The sequence below is a fragment of the Carassius auratus genome, unplaced genomic scaffold (assembly GCF_003368295.1).
Source record: "Carassius auratus strain Wakin unplaced genomic scaffold, ASM336829v1 scaf_tig00035628, whole genome shotgun sequence".
Lineage (NCBI taxonomy): Eukaryota > Metazoa > Chordata > Actinopteri > Cypriniformes > Cyprinidae > Carassius > Carassius auratus.
In genome coordinates this window covers 176584-198200 of record NW_020526248.1, presented here as the reverse complement: position 1 = coordinate 198200, position 21617 = coordinate 176584, and the positions used below count along the sequence as shown (strand labels likewise).

The window sequence follows — 21617 nt, the reverse complement described above, 5'->3', positions numbered from 1 at the left end:
TCACGAGAAGCACTCACTTAAAGGGATGGAGATAGTCATTACTATTCTTCAATCTTTCGGGTTTGTGTTTCTGCTCTCTCTCTTTGCTAAAGTAGCTGGTTATAATAGGGAAAGAACAGCACTAAGTTCAGCTGGAATTTCTAAAGAGGCCTTGCTCAAACTGCAAAATACTGCTGTTAAGATTTAAAACTGTTACACTAGCATTCAAAATGTTGGGGTTGAAAAAAAAAAAAGTCAGTTCTCTTATGCTCACCAAGGCTTTATTCTTTTGAATCAAAATACAATAACAACATAAAAAGTGTGAAGAGTGTGAAATACTATTTAAAGTAACTGTTTTCCATTTGATTATATTTTAATATAACACATTTTAATACGACAAAGCTGAATTTTCAGCAGCCATTATTTCAGACTTGAGTGTCACATGGTCCTTCAGAAATCATTCTAATATGCTGATTTGGTGCTTAATGAACATTTATTATTATCATTGTTGCAAACAGACGTGCTGCTTAATATTTTTGAGGAAACTGTGATGCACTTTATATATGAAATAAATTTTATTTTAACAATAATAATGTAAAAGCATTTACTGTTGATCAATTTATTGCACCGATGCTTGTTAAAAAAAAAAATTATATATATATATATATATATAAATTATAAATTACTGACCCCAAACTTTCGAACGGTAGTGTATATATAGAGTCGTAAAATAAAACAAGAGAGATGAGCAGTGGAACGATGACCAATCATGTTTCCATAGTCCGCTGGTCAACCGAGTTTGACCAAGTCCACATGACTCAACAAGAATAGTTAATTGTCAACTGACCTCTTCTTTCCACAGTCACACTCATCCGGTCTCCTCCTCTTCAAATGGCCTCTGACCTCACGCAGTTTCTTCATTTTATCCTGGAGAAGTTCAATCTATGGGACAAGTGTATACAATGAACACCATTCATGTGGTTTAAACGGCTGTAATCTTAAAGATAATACGGGACAGGGGGCCTAACCTCTTGGTCCACAAAGTTCTTGTGGTCTTTCCATGCTCTGGAGGACTGGTAAATCTCTCTTTCACAGTGCACACTGTCATTCATTAATATGAAACATCTGTGATTCCAAGGTAAAATGATCAACAAATGAGTAAATTACACTTAAAACAGCCTAAACTATTATAATGCAGTTTATTGTTTAGAGGTAACCAAAGGCTTGGAGCTCTTACTTATGGGTGACTTTAAGAGAATTGGAGTATCCCACAGCATTAGTGTCATCTGACTGCATCTCCTCCGATCTGTCATCGGACTCCAGCCCAAAGTCTGAATCAAAACCTCCCTCAGGGTCATGGTGCCGTTTGCTGATTGGTCGGGGCTCAAGGGGGGTTTTGTCATCAGCCTGCAGGTCCACATCATAGATTTCACCCTCAAACTCTACGGACAGGGATCTGGCTGGCCGCATGTGAACAAAGCGAGGTCTGTAGCCTGAAGGAAGACATCAGCGTCAGCCACACATACTTAAATATTTATATGTCATAGTTAAATATTTATATACATATTGATGGAGCTCATTACTAGTTAAAAAAAATTCTGGGAAATCTGTAGTTTCGGAAGATACCGTTTCAATGTTCCTTCCCTTTAGAAGTGAAAAGTGAAATTCTTCCCAGTGACTCAAAACTTTTGAATCTCTTCACGCTATTGATTTGCTAATTGACCGTTCCTGTAGGCTGCATCATTAAACCAGTAGGCGGCGACAAGTGAATGACTTCCAGACCTAGTCTAAAAGGTCCAGTGTTTGTCTATACAGTCTTGAACAGCAAAGTAATCCGTCCTCCTCATTTGAGTGCATATACTTACGTGGATTACTGCTCTGGGCAAACTGTCTCTGCGCCCGCCGTGCTGCTTTGGCAGATTTGTAAGGCCGGTCTCCGCAGTGGCAGTTTTTCTCGCGGCTGTCGTAGCTTCGAGAGCGCAGACTCCTCGCCCTCTTCTTGGATCCTTCCTTCAGAGAGCCCTTACACTTCTGCAAACGCCACTTCCCACTGACCTCCTCCACACAGTGCCATTTCTGTAACAAAAAGGACGGGAATTCAGGTTGTGGGTAGACATCTTTGTTTGCCTAACCACTTATTATACAAGAACCACCTCATTTGCATAACCACAGCTGTTTCATGAATGAAATTAATCTTCTGTCTGTGAACGGTGAACTTAGTGGTCAAACATCTGCATCTGTAGAGTAATCCTATTAATTCACAATCGCACGGCCACCTCACAATTCTTCCCATGAAAAAGCAATCAGAAGCCAATTTAGACTTAATCTCCTAATCTCGCAGAGCTGTTTGCTTTGCAAGCTGACCACAGCTCAGACATGTGCTATGGGAAACCTTATCCAAACAATGGCCACGACCCTGTTCTGATTTCCTGAGAAGCTCTGGAGTCCCATCACTGAGTTTATGTATCTGCGGGTGATGCTGTATCTGTTCGCAGCAAGGGTGTTTGTTTAAAGGGCGGTAAACCAAAATGGAGTTAGCCAAAACTTGCTTGAGCACTTTCACTCATTTAGTTCCACCAGACATAGTAGCCAAACACACTAAAACACGTTGAGCATTTCTTGTACCTCACATCCACTCACACACAGAGAGAAAGAGAGAGAAAGACTGGCTCCAAATATCCAGAAGTCAAACAGATATAAGCAAACAGCGCCACAGCCAACTATGTGAAGCCTCGCTACTTGAATGGCTGACTCAGACTCAGGAAGAAACTGACATAAACTTTCACACAGCTTCAATCAAACACACTGCCCTCATTGACCCCACTACAGCCGGTAGGACTGTGCTAAAGCCGTCTTTGCGAGGCTTTTCAACACATTCCCACTAGTCAAAGAAAAAGCAAGAGTATATTTGAAAAACAGATACTGCTACTCTACTCAAGCTAAGACTTGGGATGGAAGCAGTAGAACATAACTAGAAGTTTTGTCTGTGCTCAACAATTAAACATTGACAGGCCTCAAAAATAGTGGATTGCACAGGAAAACAACGGCAGTAGCAAACGCTGCCGTACTTATTAAAAACATCGGTAACACTTTAGAATAGGTAACACTTGTTAACTATTAACTATGACATTTCTCTCAATAAATTCTTTTAATAGTTAGTAAGGTAGTTGTTAGGTTTAGGTATTGGGTATGATTAGGGATGTAGAATAAGGTCAAGTAGAATAAGGCATTAATATGTTCTCAATTAGCACTAATACATTGCTAATACTCTAGTGATATGCATGCTAATAAGCAACTAATAGGTGTTACCTATTCTAAAGTGTTACCAAAACATCCCACCATCGGGTCAGTAAGAATTTTCTTTTTTATATATATTTTTGAAAGAAAAATATATCTGATATACTATAAGATAAGGTTATTTGATTAGATGCAAATGGCATCAACTCTTATTTCATGTTGACCAGTAAAGATTTGAGGTCTATTCATAAAAATATGTTGGGATCTTTCTCCAAAACGTCTTCAACTTTGTTCTGGCAGGTGACTGGACTAAAGAAGACTGAAACCCATGTGTTATTCCAACAACTTTTCTGCATTCAATCAAATTTCCTGTCAAAGTGTTGCAGCAAAACACTTCACTTGACCAAAAAAAGAATCTGGTTTGCATTACTACAGTCCTTGAAATATTGTCTGCATTTACACCTGAAATTGTACCAATTTGTAATGTTCAGCCCTCTTTGATTCATTTCCATGCCACAGAGGGTCTGCTGGAGCAGGCACACACTGTGCTGATGAAAGAAAGCTATGGCCAATCTCTAATTATCTTTAATTTGTTGTAAATATCAGTTTCAATTACAGTGGCACCACTCATACTCATACTTGACTGTGAGCCATACACACCAATCTCAGGTTTCGTGCTGAAGGTGCATATAAATGTGTTCAATCATGATTTAAGGTTGGGGCAAAAAGCATTTCTTAGTGCATAAACACTCTGGTTCAAACCCCTAGTAAAGCAAACAAGGTCCAGGTTGAGACCACTTGAATGTTTGATAGCAAATATTGTGCATATGCATGCAAATTCATAAAGGAAAAATGTATATAGACAGTAGGTGACAAAAAGAGTAATGCATGTGTTTATTTGACTTTATACCTGTCCTGGTTGTTCGCAGGGCGTCTGATACTCTGCCTGCTGACACACCTCCTCCAGCTTCTTGTACTTGGGTAAGCTGTTGGAGTGTTGTGTGTCCAAGTTGCCTCCTGAGTCATCTTTCTTGCGCAGGATTTTGCTGGAATAACAAATGTGCTTTGGTGAGTTGCTAGGCCACGGTTTAAAGTTGGTTTAAAGTCAGCCTTACTGAAGTTTCGGAAGCCTGGAAAACATAGCCGGCTGCCCCACCCAGGTCAGCATCTCATAACTAATATGTGGAGAGCATTAAAGTTTACACAGCACACAAACAACAGTGTGGCCCAGATCCCCATGATATATCTTTCCTCTGGATCTAGCTGTAGTTAGTTCCATTAGATAAAAAAAAAGAATAGTTCACTCAAAAATGAGAATTTTCTTAATTTACTTGCTCTCAGACCATCCAAGATGTGGTTTGAGTAACACTTCAGTTTAGGGACTGATTGTCACTATTATATCGTTGCTTATTAGAATGCACATTTCTAGGATGTTGGCTGTTTATAAGCTCGTATAAAACACTTAATGCCTTACTTTGCATGACCAAGTGTTAGATCTCTTAATCCGACTTCATGCCTGAATTTAACAACTATGTTACTATTTATTGTGGAAAAAAAATAGTTAATAGTCAGAATTGGTCACCAAACTAAAGTGTGACTGCATTTTGTTTCTTTATTTGAACAGGTTTGAGTATAATTAGCATTACATCACTTGCTTACTAATGGATCCTCTGTTGTGAATGGGTACCATCAGAATGAGTGTTCAAACAGTTGATAATGTACATGTACACAGCACAATAATTTACATATAATCCACATGACCCCAGTCCATCAATTAAAACCTTGAAAATGTTTTTTTTTTTTTTTTCATTAAGGTGTTTTAACTGTTTGGGACATTTATAACTGTTTTGGATGTCTTAATAATGGATTTGTTTGTTGCAAACATGCAGTTTGTGGATTATTGTGATGTTTTATCAGCCGTTGGACTCTCATTCGGACGGCACCCATCCACTGTAAAGGATCCATTGGTGAGCAGGTGAAGTACTGCTACATTTTTCCAAATCTGTTCCAATAAAGAAACAAACTGATCTACCGATCTCTATCTTGAATGGCCTGAGGGTGAGTACATTTTCACACATTTACATTTTTGAGTGAATTATTCCATCAAGCCAAGCCATAAAAACAAATCATAAAAGGTAGAATTAGGATTCTGTAAACTCAGAGAACTTAAAAAGCTGGTGATTCTGGTTGCCTAGTCAAGAAATGAATGCAGTCCATCAAAAAGCCTGAATTAAAGTATTTTATGAAACTCAATAATACATATTTAATTGTTCATTTACATTTTTACACTTAAATATTAGCATGTGTCATATATATAAAGAGCTGGAACATTACAAATCATTCCTGTTCCAAATTAACCTCCGCCTGTAAGGGAAATGAAGTGTTCTGCATGATTTCACTAAAGCTGATTAATGAAGTAGTCGCTAATCTGATTCTCACAAAATGAGAGCTGTCGTAACAGTGCAAAACAGGTTGAATTAATGGCATTTTTGTATAAACATGCTTCGAGTCCGTGATCTGGCTTCATACACAACAGTTACTGAGTCACAGAAGCAACAGCCTGCACTGATCAACGATGTGCTTTATGATTGCGCCATTCCTAAAAAAAACCCTTCTTTCACTTAGCCTTAAGCACAAACAAAGCACGGGCTGACTGTGGGAGTGGTAATATGCCATTACACAGACTGACAGCTCTCTGTGAGTGACACAAGGAATGTTAGACTGAGACAGCAGAGTGGTTGTGCCCACGGCCACAGATACAATATATAGAGATTGTGTGCAATGGCCGCACAAAGGCAGCATAAGTTAAATAGAGTAACCTCAATACCATACCAAAATTCCTCACATCAGTCACAGAAATCAAGGGAAATGCTATGCACACATATCAAATTTGAGTCTGATACCACTGGTAATATCATATATTTCCCCCGGGGAAGGATTGTTTCTGTCGTGAGTGTCCTAGGTTACTGAAACATATCTGATAATGAGAGTCTAAAGCTGTCATCTGAATAGCTGAGCTCCTGAGAACATATTTGATCGAGGAATGTCTGAACTTACAGTGATGCTGTAGTGATTGTTAATGGTATTTTGGGTAAATAAGAATACTTTTGTGATATTTTCCAAAATTTTTAGGTGAACTTGAACCAAGAGACGTCAAGGAAGAAGGATGGTTGTGCAATGGATTCATAAAATCATAATACATACTTCTGATCTTATCTATTGGCAGTGAAATACTGGAATGGTTTGAATTGTATGCAGTGAGCCTCCCGTACAAAATAAATCAATTAAAATGTATACTTTACATTTATATTTTTACACATTCATTCTGTAGTGATTTTATAGTATGATTGAGGAGAGAGGGGATAATGTTTGCCTTACCCCCGCTCCACGAGGAATGTGTCCCGCCAGACTTTGGGTTTCCGGTTGGGCTTGAATCTGCAATACGAAAATATCAATATTTTATTTCCCTCTCAGTCTTTGTGTAATTTGCATACCATAAGCAGATGTTTAGCTTGGCCTGAATTAGGACCGCTTAATCTGCTCAATATCTCCTGCCATCATGAGTGGCAACGACCCCAGAGCATTTCCAGCATTCTTTACCTGCCAGAAACCCCTTATAAATGTACTCCAAATGTTCACAAACCGTTAAACCCAACTCAGTTGAATTAAAAGCAATAAACAGATACTACGCAACCATTTATTACACTGGGAATGTGTTCATGGAGAGGATTGAGCTCACCTATTCCCATTCTTTTCCTGCTCCAGAAGCTTCAGGACAGATCTGCCATCCATATCAGGTGGAGTGTCCAGGCCAGCTATGTCCAGGATTGTGGGTGCGAGATCAATGTTTAGCACAAGATGGTTGTTCCTGCGGAGTAACACAAAATGTTATGTTTTATGTGTTTTGTGTATTGTGAAAGAAATTCTATATACGACGTGTATTATACTACATTATTGCTAGTAACATTTTATATATATTGTGCATACACATACAGTCAATTTATATATTTTTAACATGCATAACTATATAAAATGTGAATATATACATTAATAAATAATTGTATACAAATATATTTTCAAAAGTGTGAAATTGTATACAAAGTTACATTTATTTTTAAATAGATTAATAATTTTAAGTTTAATAATTAAACATATTAATATAAGTATATAAATGTATATATTTTAATTTGTGAAAATTGCTAAATGTGCATTATAGTATAATATAATGCTAATAAATAAAATTAGAATTATAAATATAATTTAAAATATATAATATTACAATTGTAAATATTTATTTTTATTTATATATATTTATTTTTATTAATGTCAATCAAATTTTAACATAGAAATATACAGTTAGAGATAAAGTGTGGAAAGAAATTATATTGTACAAATTGTACATTTCAAATAGAAGTTGATTTTACCTTGCCCCTGGTTCCACATCAGGACCTCTGACAAAAAACGGTACTCTGATGTCAAAATCATAGGGCATAGACTTGCCCTTGACAAGGCCAAACTGGCCAATGTGGTAACCATGATCAGCTGTGTAAATGATATAGGTATTATCCAGCTCCCCGGTATCGACCAGGACATTATATATCTGTAAAGGAAACACATTTACTTTCCATTCATATACAAAGTCTGTTAAATACCCAGATTTTGGAGCAAGAACGCATAAACCACTGACCTTTTCCACAGAGTCATCTACAGACATCAGCGTCTGGAGCCTCTTCCTGTGCAGGTAGTTGGTGAACTCCATGTGAATCGGCTTCATCGGGCCGGTGTACTGCATGATCCAGTGTTTATCCATGTTTGGTGCATAGTTATAGCTGGGAGTTCTGCGTGAATAAGCACAACATGCCACTGTGAGGAACACACACACACCTGTCTGCCATTTCACAACCACTTGTGGTTGTTGGAGCTGCCTGCTGTATAACTTATTTGACAAGCATCAATAACAGCAGTTGCCCTCCCCCTCCACGGAAACATACTAATTCTCCTCGCTAGGTGTTTTTCTTGGGCTCGCTCTCCATCTCTCCTCACACCATGCTGAGAGTCTCAGGGATTCTTGGCAGCGTTTAATCGCTTGAGGGTTGGCACATGCTTAAGAAAAATAATAGCTTCCCCAGCCTCTGGGCCCAAAATAAAGTTTGTAATAAGTCCAGCAAAGACAGGGCTATAACTCATTTGCATTTGAAGTAGAGAATTAAAAGCTGGGTAAACAGGAGGCTACGGACTTGTTTGTGGAGCTACGGCTATGAGATGGCCACCTGTTGACTGCAGTTGGCCTTTCTCCACAGCTGAAAGACATGGCCTTCTTTTGCTTTCCAGACCAGACTCTTGTGCCTAGTGTCATAATGAATGATGGTCACAGGCAAGCTCCATTTTGTCTGAGTGGACAGCTTCTGCCCTCTCCTCCTCAGTCCGCCTTTGTCCGCTCACTGAACTCTTCACCCAGCTAGCAAGGCAAACTAATACACCCCACAAAAGAAACCTGGCTCTTCACATACGTAGGTAGAGCAAATTTAGAATTTGGAGGTCAAAGGATAGAATTAGTCCAGATTCGACACCTGCCACAAAGTAGGGTAGAGAATGATTGTCTTTGAGATAAAACGGCAATGCAGACTTCATGCTTTTGAGATTATTTGTATCAATTACCACATTACAAAGCTCACAGGGTTATATTATGCTTTTCTTCCAGACTGGCAAGAAAATCATCTGTGGCTTTATTTAACTTTTACATAATGACTCTAGCAGGGACACCTAGTATGATTTTTTTATTATGCAAATTAAGAACAAAGACAGATGAAGTAGAGTCTATAAAAAAATAATAATAATAAAAAACAAATAATAATAATAATAATAATAATAGGTAAAACAAATAATTTAATTATTTATCAATTTATGTACATTTAACTACTTTAATAAAATATAAAATACAAAAAGAAATAAAAATATAATAAAAGTATAAATAATTTATTAATTTATATATTTTACTTCAATAAAATATAATTAAGTAAAATATAATAAAAAATGTATTTATATATTATAACTTTAGTAAAATAAATATCTAAAATATAAATAAAAGAAAATACATAAGCACAGAAAGTAATGTGGTTGAGCACATTATTTTGGTATTTTGGATGAGTGTGCTTGTGTTCTTTTTTACGCCGATGATAAATAAAACACAAAAAGTGTCTAAAACCCTGCTGCAGCAATCCAGAATGAAACCTGTGCCTGCCATCTGCTTCCCTGTATATTTGGCACAACTTCCCAGGCAACCCTTTCGGCACCAGAGCGACTTGCCAGCCGATGTGAACCCTGGGGTATCCAAGTGTGATCTATTCAGAGCCCATGCACTTAAAAAGATATTAATAACACAAAAGGGTCTTCTAAGACAATGCATTCCCCAAACCTACATAGTGAAAGGCATGATTGATATGAGAAGTGCCAGAATTTTGCGTAGGAAGACAAGTAGAAAGAAATGGATAGGCCTGAGGGACAAAAGTGTGATGTCGCCCTGACCAGGATCCTGACATGCCTGGGATGTTAAGGACTTGGAGATGGATGGCCTGTTGCCACAACACTGTTTGTGGAATAGGAACTTAGCCACGAAACTGATGATAGTGCAGTGAACCCAACAAGGTCTTGGCACCCGGAGTGAGGATCATAAAAATCTCATCCCCCATCATCTTACTTGGCATGTGCCAGAACTTTACTTGGATGATAAATCACTCTAGTTTCAGGGTGGTGGAGTCATATGTGAAGTGCATTTCAGTGTCATCTCTTAAGAGTTTAGTTTAAATGACATTTCCAAAAATATGAGGCCACAAAAATTCCTAAAGCTATAAACTTATATTTACCTGCAAGCCAAATTATAATGGTTTAAAATACTTTTAAAGGAAAGTGATCTGCTTGGAATGCTACTGTTCTACTAAAAAATGTGTCCCTTGGAATATCCTATTATGAATACATACAGAGAAATAAAAATATCTAGACTCAACAATCTCTCAGACAGGATAGACTGAGTTCAGCTCTGAGAGTCACTCACATGTGCTGGGAAGCGTTTGGGAAGAGCTCGGAGTACTGGGGTGCTGAATCCTCCGGGCCATGAGGCGCTGCATGACTGATCACCATCATCACCGGCCGATGCGGGTACATGCGCTTGGACATTCGGAAATAGCTGATGCTGTCGTTGGTAATCAGATCAGTGAAGTAGTCCTGGAACATGCAGAATAATAATAATAATAAAAAAATCATGCATAAAGTGAATGCTCTTCACATGGTTATGCTTCTTTCACAGCTTGAAAGAATAAAGCTAGGGACAAGAAGTTTTTTTCCCTATTTATTTTGATTATTGAATATATTTATATATATATATATATATATATATATATATATATATATATATATACACATATACACACACACACTGACATTACCTACAACAACAGAACTAATGGCATGATGCTCACAACTCAGTTTTGAGCATGATTAGGGCGTTGATGGCTTCACTCAATGTTAACAGAGGGTCTTAGCCCTCCATGAGTCTGGTGTTATGACAACACTGCGGTCTCAATCTTACTGCTATGATGCAGCAGGAGGAATGTGCACAAGGGCTTGGGGGGTAAAAAATCATGTGATGTGGAAGTTGTAAGCCCTTAGATGGCAGTGCTCCTGGTCTGGGCTGGTTGTGGGAAAGTCTCCAAACCCACACCCCACCCTCCCCATTGCTAAAACGTGCAGCTACCAGCATCTGTGGGAGTGAACGTCTCGTGCAAGTTATTGTTTAGAGATGTGCTCAGTGGACCTTGTTCCTCAGCATTACAGCAAAACACATCAATGTCAGGTTCTCTGTTGTACAAAACCATTTTTTAACCAGCATGTTTGTTTATTTTGGAAATCAAAACAGTATCATCTTGAATGTGTCAGTGAAACAGAATCTGAATGTACCTTAAATAACTAATACATTAAAGATCTTGGACTGATTGCACAATCTCTGCCTTTGCAACACATTCTTATTGTGAGTTTTTATTGTCTAAATTCTTACTTATTGACTAAACAGGACTAAAAGTCTACAGCTAATATAAAGAGTGTGACATTCTTCAATAATGAGAATCATTTTTGGTGCAAACTTTGAGGAAATATTTATAAACCTTCATATCTCTGCTTACGGTTCTTATTGATTCCTTTTTAGCATTACATTTCAAAATGTAAACCGGAACATAAATGTTCCTAATGGTCTCCAGGAACCACTTGAACACCTACTATAGCAAACAAAATTTCTGTAAACCTCATGGAGAAACCTTCACCCTCTTGTGCCTTTCCACTTGTGGGAATTCAAGCAGGTAATTGACATCCGATTAACAGTCCAAATATTTATTTGCTCATCCCTAAGACCGCCTCCAAGCCAATTTATGCCCAAACCATGAAACCTCAGCAAAAATTCCACATTCCCTAAAAACAGGCTACCTGAGAAACTCCAAAAGCTTATTTTGACAGCAGCTCCAAAACACTATAGAGAAAGAACGTGGCCATGTCAAATTGAACCCTTTAAACTTGGATTTTTTTCACTTTGCTCATACTGAATGTCTTGCACAAGGATGGCAAAAGCCATTATCACTTCACATCTTGCCATTCAGCGTACTGTGAACCATGGCTATGATATACAGCAGTATCATACAGTAATTGTATAGTATTATATGCTGCATTGCTTGTTAAATTTGCATACCTTGGCTTATTAAATGTTGTGCTAAAATGTTGACTTAAAAACTGTGTACAAATGACATAATATTTCCTGCAAAAATAGTAAGAAATCTGAGCTTAGTCCAAATGTCCAACCTGTCAAATCATCAGAACTGTAGTTGTTTCCAAAAGGAACTTTGCACATAGGACATTGACTCTATTTTACCATGTTTTTTTTTTTTTGATGATGATTCAGAAGATGTAACTCCTCACACCCCCTTTAACCTAACCACATTCCATGTGGAGTTAACAGAAATTTTAGATGTAATTAGAGGCCCGAAAGTAGTTGCATACAATTGAACATAAACTGTAAATAGAGTTTAAAAGAAATCTTTGGCATTTTGACTGGGCTGTGAACTTATGTTACCAGGAGCACATACCTTGGCATAATCCGCGCCGTGCTTCTCCTTGTTCCCATTCCGACAGACGGTGTAATTATAGAAACGGGAATTTTTGATCAGCCCCACCCATTCGCGCCACCCAGGTGGGATGTAGCTGCCGTTGTACTCATTGAGGTACTTCCCAAAGAAAGCTGTGGGACAAAATGAAGAAAAACAAACATGAATCCATGTTCAGTGAGGTCGACACAAAGTCTAAAATGATCATTTACAAGCGTCTCATAACACTGCCTTTGAATAATACCTGTAAATGTCTGTCTCTGCATTGTATACGTCTCCTCTACCCTTTCCCCTCTAAGCTAAGCCAACAAATCTTCCAGAAGAGCTGGGCAAGCAGCCAGTCTGCCCTGGAGAGCTCATTGTAGACTAACACATCAGCAGGAAACCACAGGCAGTGGTGAGGCCTGAACCCTTGTATTCAGGGTCAGAACGTGCTGCCACTCAAGTCACACAGCACAAGGCTATTGGCACGTTTTACTCTATGCTTGGCTTCCACAAATTAGACAAATTGAAAATTCCTGTTAAACTCTTATTTGACCTCTAGGAACAGATGTGAAGGTAAAATTCTAGTGAAATTGCAGAACACTTTTTTCTTTCCCTCATGAAGACCTTAAGGTCAAAACATTTAAACATTGTTTTTAATTTATTATACACACTTTTTTTCCCAGCAAAATTGCAGTATCCAACTAAAATGGTCTTATTTTAATATCAATATTTAAACTGATGGATTAATATTACACAAAAAAGTTAATGCACACTAAGTTTTGTAAAAAAAAAAAAAATATATATATTTAGCAAGGACAAATTAATTATCGAAATTGACAGACTTTTCCTATTGTTACAAAAAGTATTCTAAAATTATATATACCATATTTTTCAGACTATAAGACGCACCTGAGTATAAGTCGCATCAGTCCAAAAATACGTCATGATGAGGAAAAAACATACAAGTCGCACTGGACTATAAGTCGCATTTATTAAGAACCAGAACGAAGAGAAAACATTACCGTCTCCAGCCGCGAGAGGGCGCTCTATGCTGCTCAGTGGTAGACTACAGGAACAGTATAGAGCGCCCTCTCGTGGCTGTAGACGGTAATGTTTTCTCTTAGTTCATTTCTCTTGGTTCATGTCAAATTAATTTTGATAAATAAGTCGCACCTGACTATAAGTCGCAGGACCAGCCAAACTATGAAAAAAAGTGCGACCTATAGTCCGGAAAATACGGTATTATAAAAGTTATTCTAAATGACAGAATGGCTTGTCTGTCTCTCTTTTGTTTCTTACCTGTCCTGTATCCAGTGTTGTTGAGATAAACGGCAAAGGAGCGCGGCTCATGCTGAGCTTGCCAGGAAGGCGAGGAACAGTTTTCGTTGTTGGTGTACGTGTTGTGGTTGTGGACATACTTCCCAGTCAGCATGGAAGAGCGTGATGGACAGCACATGGGCGTAGTTACAAACGCATTTGTAAATGAGGTTCCACCGTCCTCCATGATCTTGCGAGTTTTATTCATCACCTGCAATGAGCCTGACACACCAAGCAAGACAAATAAATGTTCAGTAAAGTACGGTTAATAATTTAAAACCTCAACATGTCTTAATATACAACATGATGTCAAAAATAGCCCTAATAGTGGTTTGATGTGGAGAAGGATCCCTGTAGTTCTGTGGTAATGCAACGACTGGCTGTGGTTTCAGGACTAAGGCCCTTAGCCTCTCAGATGTCTGAGGGGAGCCATTAAACATTAAAAGAGGAAATAGGTCAAACCTATGATGACAGTCTGAGATTGAAACCTATTGGATGTTATGCTCTCAGAGAAAGGAACCTGATCCAGTGACAACAGTAAGGCTTACCAAAATGGGATCGATACCAAGACTGACTTGGTTGGCAGATCAAGAAGACTTACAAGCAAGCAAGCTAATGCGCCCAGGAGAAGGCTTAAGACTTTACTTTCCAAGGCCGAGTTAATAATGAACAACTTAAATAGATCTCCTACAAAAGACGAATGACAAACCTGCTGAAAAAAAAACCTGCTTAGACTGTCACAAGCACATGTTTCCACAAGGTGTTTTAACTAGTTTAACCAGCAAGATTGCCTTTGCTTAACTTAAACCAGAAATAAACACTGAACCAGCTAATCGAGGTCTTCAGGGTTGCCAGGTAGATGTGTTTGAGCCAAATTGTGCAGGAACATAACCCTCCAAGATCAAGATTAAACATTTCCGACTTTCATAAGTCATAATGTCAGTCAATCAACACCATCAGTTGAGTAGGTTATGGTGATCCACCAGCCAGACCAGTGCTACCTTAAACCAGCATGGACATTTCCACATAATCTATCCAGTAGAGTACTAAGAGTTTCTTTACAAACTTTATTAGTTGTTCATAAAGCGAAACACTGCCTGTTGCCACATGGATTGCAAACCCTTTTTACTGTAAATATTGAGACAAGCAGAAGAAGTAATGATTTTAAACAACCTTTTGCTGGAAATACCCTCAAACAAATGTGTGTTTCAGTTTCTGGTGTGAAAAAATTGAATTTTCTAGAAAATGATTTAAAATGTTGTTCAAATATTCTTCAATTTAAATATAAGTATAAACAGAAGATATTTAATTTGTACGAAGATGAATGTGAAAATCATTAAAACTATAACAACAATGATGGTTTCGTCATTGTTTTTGTTGCTGGAGTCGTCATTATTGCATCGTTGTTGTTTTTTTGTTTTTTTGTTTTTTTTGTCATGTCAGTGAGGCCATCTAATTTGTAATTTTCTTAATATAAGAATGGGGTAGGAGTTTATAAGATTTTTTTTCTTCATCTTACTCCTGTTCTTCTTGTCATGGAATGTATTTTTGTGTGTTTGTTGGTTTGTTGTTGTGGTATTTTGTGTTGCATTACCATGAAAAGAGAATAAATAAATGAAATGAAAAAATGAAATGAAGAGTGATTTTCATACTTTGTATTTTTGTCTTGTTTTCCAGAACAGATAATCATGTAAATATTCATATTCATTCATATAATCAAAATGAAAAAGTATGAACAATTCAACAACATAAATGAAGTCATTCCTTTCAGTAGAGAAACATCTGCCAATGTGGTAAGAAAAATACACATAATCCAAATGGGAAAGAACATTAACTTTTTTTTACCCCAGTGGATGATAATTTTCTTGTTTTATGTAAAAATCTGACTGACTTATTGAGAAAACTCAATAAGAAAAATAATTTTGTTTCAAGTAAACATATCTTGATTTTTAGAATGCTCAGTAAGTAATTATTTAAGCCATAATGGAAATGGTCAACAAACACTACTTGAAACACCACAAAATAATAATAATAAAATAAAAATAAGTAAATTATTCTTATTATCATTATTAAAGATATCCATCTCACAAATATTGAAGTGAAGAGTGCAAATTCAAACACCCAATATTCATAATATTGCAAGCCTCAAGAGAGGTCTCCACCTCATTTGTCTGCAGTACAGGTGGACCATTAATGAAGAATCACATCTGGTATACTCACCCAACTCCACATCCTGGTCATCTGTCATGATGAGTATGATGTTGGGTCTGATGTTTCGGCGGTCACCTTGAACCCGCCCACGCAGGCCCTGACCACGTGTGGTGAAACCAAAGCAGACCAGTGGGGTGGCCAGGACCATCATCCAGGCCAGGCTCACCAGCTGCATCATGGGACTGCAAACCGGGGAGTGTGAACAGGAATCAGAAGGCTGGAATCCTCACAACGCAATCTGTTCAGAAACGAGCAAAGAGATGTTAATGCTACTGGAGTTCTAAAAAGTTTAAAACAAACGTTACTACAGTTGACACAAATTGGAGAGACTAAAAAGAACTACTTTTCCTTCCTTCTTGAGACAAACAACAACTCAAGATCCTTGTCGGCAGCCTCTAATAAATTATTTGCATCTGTTTTTAAGCTCAGTGTCATCTAGTTTCACATCCATCCACAAGAACAGCAACAGACTATAGAAAATCTCAACCCTTGCAATGAAAGTTCAACACATTTCCAGGATGTCCACCCACTAAAATAAATGTACAAAAAGTTTTTTTGTAAAATTGTAACTTACTGAACACTGAAACACTCCATAACCCTACCTGTCATGTCCTTAGCTTAGCAGTGTCACATGTGGAGTCATACGCCCAATATGTTTACTTTAGTTCTGTACTCATATTTATAGACACTTTCTTGAAGTCAGAAAGACCTGAGTGTTTCTCTCCGTGTATGCAGACAAGCCAGCTCTTTCTCTCTAATCAGTCACACTCCTTCAGTACCATTAAAGCTTTGCCATTGGCTATTAAAGGCTGCACTGTCCCACACCCAGCCAATCATGTTTTATGGCCATGTTGTCAGTCACAAGGCCCAAAGCTTGTGACCCCTAGTGGACACCCAGTGGGAATTACAAAGCCAGTGAAGGCAGTTTGGGGAAGAGGGTTCCGCTACATTAACCCTTGTGCTGTGGTCGCCAGTTGCAGGTTTACAAACTGACCCCTTTACACAGCATGGCATCCACTCTACACCAGCAAAGATGACTCTGTGTAATCATTCATATTCAATAGACATGCTTCATTTCCCAAACCCATGTCCTGGCGTTAAGTCTTGTAGTTTTTGTGCTAATGCATGAGGTAAAGCAATTTGTCATTTACATTTTCCTGACAATTGGCTAAATAAAAGCCGGGTGATTGATATACCAGCCCAATTTCTATGCAAGTTTATTGTATAAACCTTATGGAGGACCATATTGCTTGTGGTCCCATGCTGATCTTTGTCTATGATCAATGAGCTGTGAAACAATATGGCCATATATGCACCTAAGCCTCGTCGTATGCCATTCAGTTGGCTTGATAATTTTGCTTGGTAGAGTAATTGACCTGAGTTCAATAGTTATTTTATACTTGTTACAAAGACTGTTGAGAGTCAAGAAATAAATGAGTAAATTAGAGTCAGAACTGGTTTTACAGTATCAACTCGAGGCCAATGTATTCACATATTCCGACTAACAATACTCCACTTGAAAGAAGGAAAATCTAGTGGCGTAAAGCAAAATCATATTATGAAAAAGCAAGGACGTAACCATTTCTTGGACATTTGTGGAGACAAAAACAAATGGGTATGGTCGCAAATGTAATGGAAATTAAATTAAAAAATTTAGAGGAATTTCAAGGAGTTAAAAAAAAGCAGTAAAAGAACCACAACTTATTTCAAACGACCTGCAAATAATGATTTCCTTTTAAAATATGCACACGTCCACTCTTTAACAAGTCCAGTATGCTGAGAATGGCTCTGTTAATGTTTATTGTCTTCCTCATTCAATTACAAATTACTTTACATCAAAAATGTGCAGTAAATGATACAAGCTATTCGCTTGAAAAATGGCAAAATCTGACATTCAAAAGTTTTTAATGTACTCCCTTCTGATGACATTTGCAAAATTACTTACAATTACAATAATTTATGAAAACATATCATTTCTTTTACCTTGTCTTCATAGTTCTTTTTTTGTATCTTGACAGATGTGATCACTATGAACTGTCGGCTTATGACTGATACCAATGTGAAAAAATTATGTTATATGGATTTGAAGCAACATGAAGGGGAGTAAACAATTTTCAATTTTAGGAGGTGGGCCATATGATGTATAATAAGGAGCTGTTGAACGAAAAACCATGTCCTTGCCTTCCTCCATCACTGTGCATTTAATGGCTGCCTCTCAAATGAGGCTCAAAATGCTTTTTTGGATAGAGTGGATTTTAGACTGGCAGCACGAGGGATAGTCGGTCCAGTCACCCTGACAGCACTGTGCAAACACTGGCGCTGTTTAGACAAACCCCTGGTGCTGGGGATGACAGGGTCCAGTCAGACCAGAATGTGCACTCACACACACACGCACAGACACACACACACACACGCACACACACACACACACACACACACACACACACACACACACACACACACACACACACACACACACACACACACACACACACAGTTCCAGATCTCATGAAAACCTCTTAACCCCTTACTAGTAACCCCCCTTTTTTGGCATGGAGACCGAAATTACATACCCAAAATAAAAAGGTTTCTGCTCATGATTCTTTCTGACTAGATACATAATCAACCTTTGTTCACAAAGCTGACACTTTAAAGTTTACTGTTCAGGAATCAGAATCACTCAGACTGTTATGATAATAGAGATATATAAGCTCAAACATAAAAACAAAAATAAAAATATTAAAAACATATGTTTTAAATGTATTTAAAAAAATGTTGATGTAGGAAATGAGTTTGAAAACACAGTGTAGCTAAGGCCACAAGTCTTCCAAGACTTCATAAAAAATTTCATAATCGAATCTGTAAAACTGTGAATTTTATGAAATATTTTCTAAGGCCATGTCATGTGTGTTTTTAGAGAAGGCTAATCAGATTGATTTATGGCCCTTGTCATCTCTGTAAGATCTCACATGTAAACTTTCCTGTGCTCTTTGTGTATGTTTCACTGTTGAAAACTGCCCGAATCATGATTGTATTGTTCTCACCAAACGGTTCTTTCACACCTCCGCCAAGTATGACACATTATCCGCATTATTCTTTTATCATTATTCTTTTGTTTTTATTCCACCTTTATTAGCCTTGATTGTGGTTTTTCAGGCTTTACAAAGCAACAAAGCAGCGATCTCACTTCAGTCTCTCTTTGCATTTAGCCCTTATTTATCAAAAGTCTTACTATAAAAATACAACAAAACATTTTCTTACGACCTTACGTGAATTATTGAGACAAAAATGCATTATGAAGAATAAAAGCACCTGCTATTAGTAGCATTGGTGCTAACGTTAGCATCAAGCTACATCTGACAATTTATGAAATTATTAGTACACTTTTACTCAAAACTCACTTTAAACCCCGATCGAGTGTTTATAATAACTTCCTTTAGCGATCAGGGGAGGAATTTGGTCGTTTACTGTTGTAAAAATATGTTATTTGTAGCCTTTTTCATCGCTGCACAAGTTAGCATTTCCGATGTACATTTTCGATTTTTTTTATAAAAACGCCCCAGATCTCAAGAAATTCTCATACCAAGCTTTACTATCGTAATCGCGGGTTTATTATTCGGATATTTTCTGTGTACAGAGGTGTTTCAGTGTTGTTTTGGCCAGATAACTACCAGGAAGTGTGCAGGAAGCATGTGACACGATGGGGCGGTGTCCAGATATGAAACTCTAAGATTGATGTTTGAAAGACCCAATCAGAGTCTGAGTCACACACCGCACGAGCTGTGACTACTGCACGCACACACAGAGATCGCTGGGAGAGGCTGTTTATCATCTGATCGCGTAAATCCGTGGAAAATGAATAGAAATGACGATTCTGTCTGAAGAAATATGAAGTAAACATCAGTAAATATATCCATATATCTCCGCAGATATGCATTTTTGGTCTGTAAATCCTTATTGACGCTGTTCAGTGAGTCTATGTGAACACAAATAAACCGCTCTTGACGTGACTGAATATGAGTGAGTTGTGAATTTCTATTCAAAATGTGGCATAATACGGATTTATTATTTTGCACTCCTGACATAAATCACTAAATATCTGTCACTGCAACAATGTTTTATCAAAATATTGGTCAAATATCGAAGCTTGAGTCTTTAAACTTTCCATTGATGCACAGTTTGTCCAGATAAAGTAAGACAGTGATGTTTAATGTGCTGTGAAAGTGAAACAATAATAAACTGGGGCCGTCAGCGATGTTTGCACGCAAAGGGGCTAAGGGCCTTAAAGTACATAAAGAGTTCCCTCAACCATTTATTCAGACGTATGCTTCCTTTCCATCATCTGTTTTATGTCTATATGGTGGAAATTAGATTGACATTTCAGCATCAGTATTTAAATTAAAGTGATAAACGAATCCTTTCATTGACATTCTCATGTGACACTACAAGACAAAGTATTGTGTGATGTGCCTCCAGCAATTTGAAAATAACATTAATAACTCCAGCCTGAAAAAGTCCCCATACAAAATGAAGAGCTAATACGTTGCTATTTAGCTCAATCATGAGATTAAACGGTCTCTGCCCTCAAAGATGACACATTCACCATCATTCCAGAACTGTAATTTTAGAATACAGTCAACCCAAAATAGCTCTTCTATTTTCTTCCCTGGAGGAAAAGGGGTTGTGAATTATAATTTTGTTTTAATTATCCTCATTACTGTGAAAATGTGTTCCAGTTGGTGGCACTGGCAAGACAATAAACCACTACTTTGCTTTTATCTGATGCGCGAGTCCTCCACTGACCCTTTGCCTACGAATAAGAGACCTGCTACCCTCCATTTCCATGAATAATGGGAAACAATGCTTCCATACTTCCACGACTCTCTAGCACTGAATCAACACTGGGCTGGCATGCAAAAATGATGTGATGTTTGTATCTGAAGCCTTCAGCGGAAAACCTGGCGACTTCCTCTGGCTTAGTCAAACTATTATTTGGACAATGTGTTTGTAATGTGCAGAACAAAAAGTACTTCCAACTCACTGGATTTAAACATTATGCAACCATTTAAAAGTCAGTTATATTAAACTACAGTGAATATCTGGAGATACTATCTGGAAATACCCAGATAACCACATTGAACTAAAGTACTCCAAATCCTGCAATGAACAAAAAAGGAGAATAGTATTGTTAGAACATGTTTTTCTGAGTATGCACTGATATTAAAATTCTGAAAAATACCATTAAGCCAATAGTTGATTTTGGGGTCAAAAAACAAACAAACAAAAAACAGTCAAAAAACGAAGTAAAGCAAAAAATAAAAATGTAAAAAATATATTCCGAGATTTTTTACAGATCACATTTGTGTATTGTTAAAAAGTACTGTGAGTTTAAGTAAGGACTAGATGACAGCAAAGTAATCTAAATATAAGAATATGCCTGAAAATGTACTGTCCAATAAATAAATTAAATACATTACAATGTATTGATAAACAAATGCATAATAATTTTATAACCTCAACTACAGTAACTTAAGACTATGGTTCATGGTCTGCACACATCTGCTGAGTGCCTTGCCTTTGTAGACCTGCATTGCTGAAGAACACAAGGAAGCTTTCTTCTGGGTCACAGACGATGACCAGAGCAAGCATCCTCCCAGCCCTTATTGTTTTTAGGGATTAGAAGAAATGACCCAGTAAATCAGCCTCTACTGTACTAATCAGAGCTAAGCTGGGGGACTAATATTT

At 37.5% G+C, this 21617-nt stretch overlaps 1 protein-coding gene across 6 annotated transcripts in view; it reads right to left on the bottom strand.

The window, feature by feature from the left end:
- Positions 1–21617, bottom strand: part of LOC113082035 (extracellular sulfatase Sulf-1-like) — an 84577-nt gene that overhangs the window by 6260 nt on the left and 56700 nt on the right. For 5 of the 6 annotated variants that reach the window (XM_026253955.1, XM_026253954.1, XM_026253953.1 and 2 more), the window contains 14 exons: positions 15882–16110; positions 13644–13883; positions 12342–12493; positions 10268–10437; positions 7904–8054; positions 7641–7816; positions 6956–7084; positions 6595–6651; positions 4127–4262; positions 1845–2055; positions 1217–1472; positions 1008–1104; positions 827–921; positions 18–95 (listed from right to left, as the gene is read on the bottom strand). In XM_026253955.1, the coding sequence (XP_026109740.1) occupies positions 18–95; positions 827–921; positions 1008–1104; positions 1217–1472; positions 1845–2055; positions 4127–4262; positions 6595–6651; positions 6956–7084; positions 7641–7816; positions 7904–8054; positions 10268–10437; positions 12342–12493; positions 13644–13883; positions 15882–16050 (2117 nt within the window). In that variant the 5' untranslated portion in view covers positions 16051–16110. The remainder of the gene's footprint in view (positions 1–17; positions 96–826; positions 922–1007; positions 1105–1216; positions 1473–1844; positions 2056–4126; positions 4263–6594; positions 6652–6955; positions 7085–7640; positions 7817–7903; positions 8055–10267; positions 10438–12341; positions 12494–13643; positions 13884–15881; positions 16111–21617) is intronic. The other variant, XM_026253956.1, reaches the window with a different exon arrangement.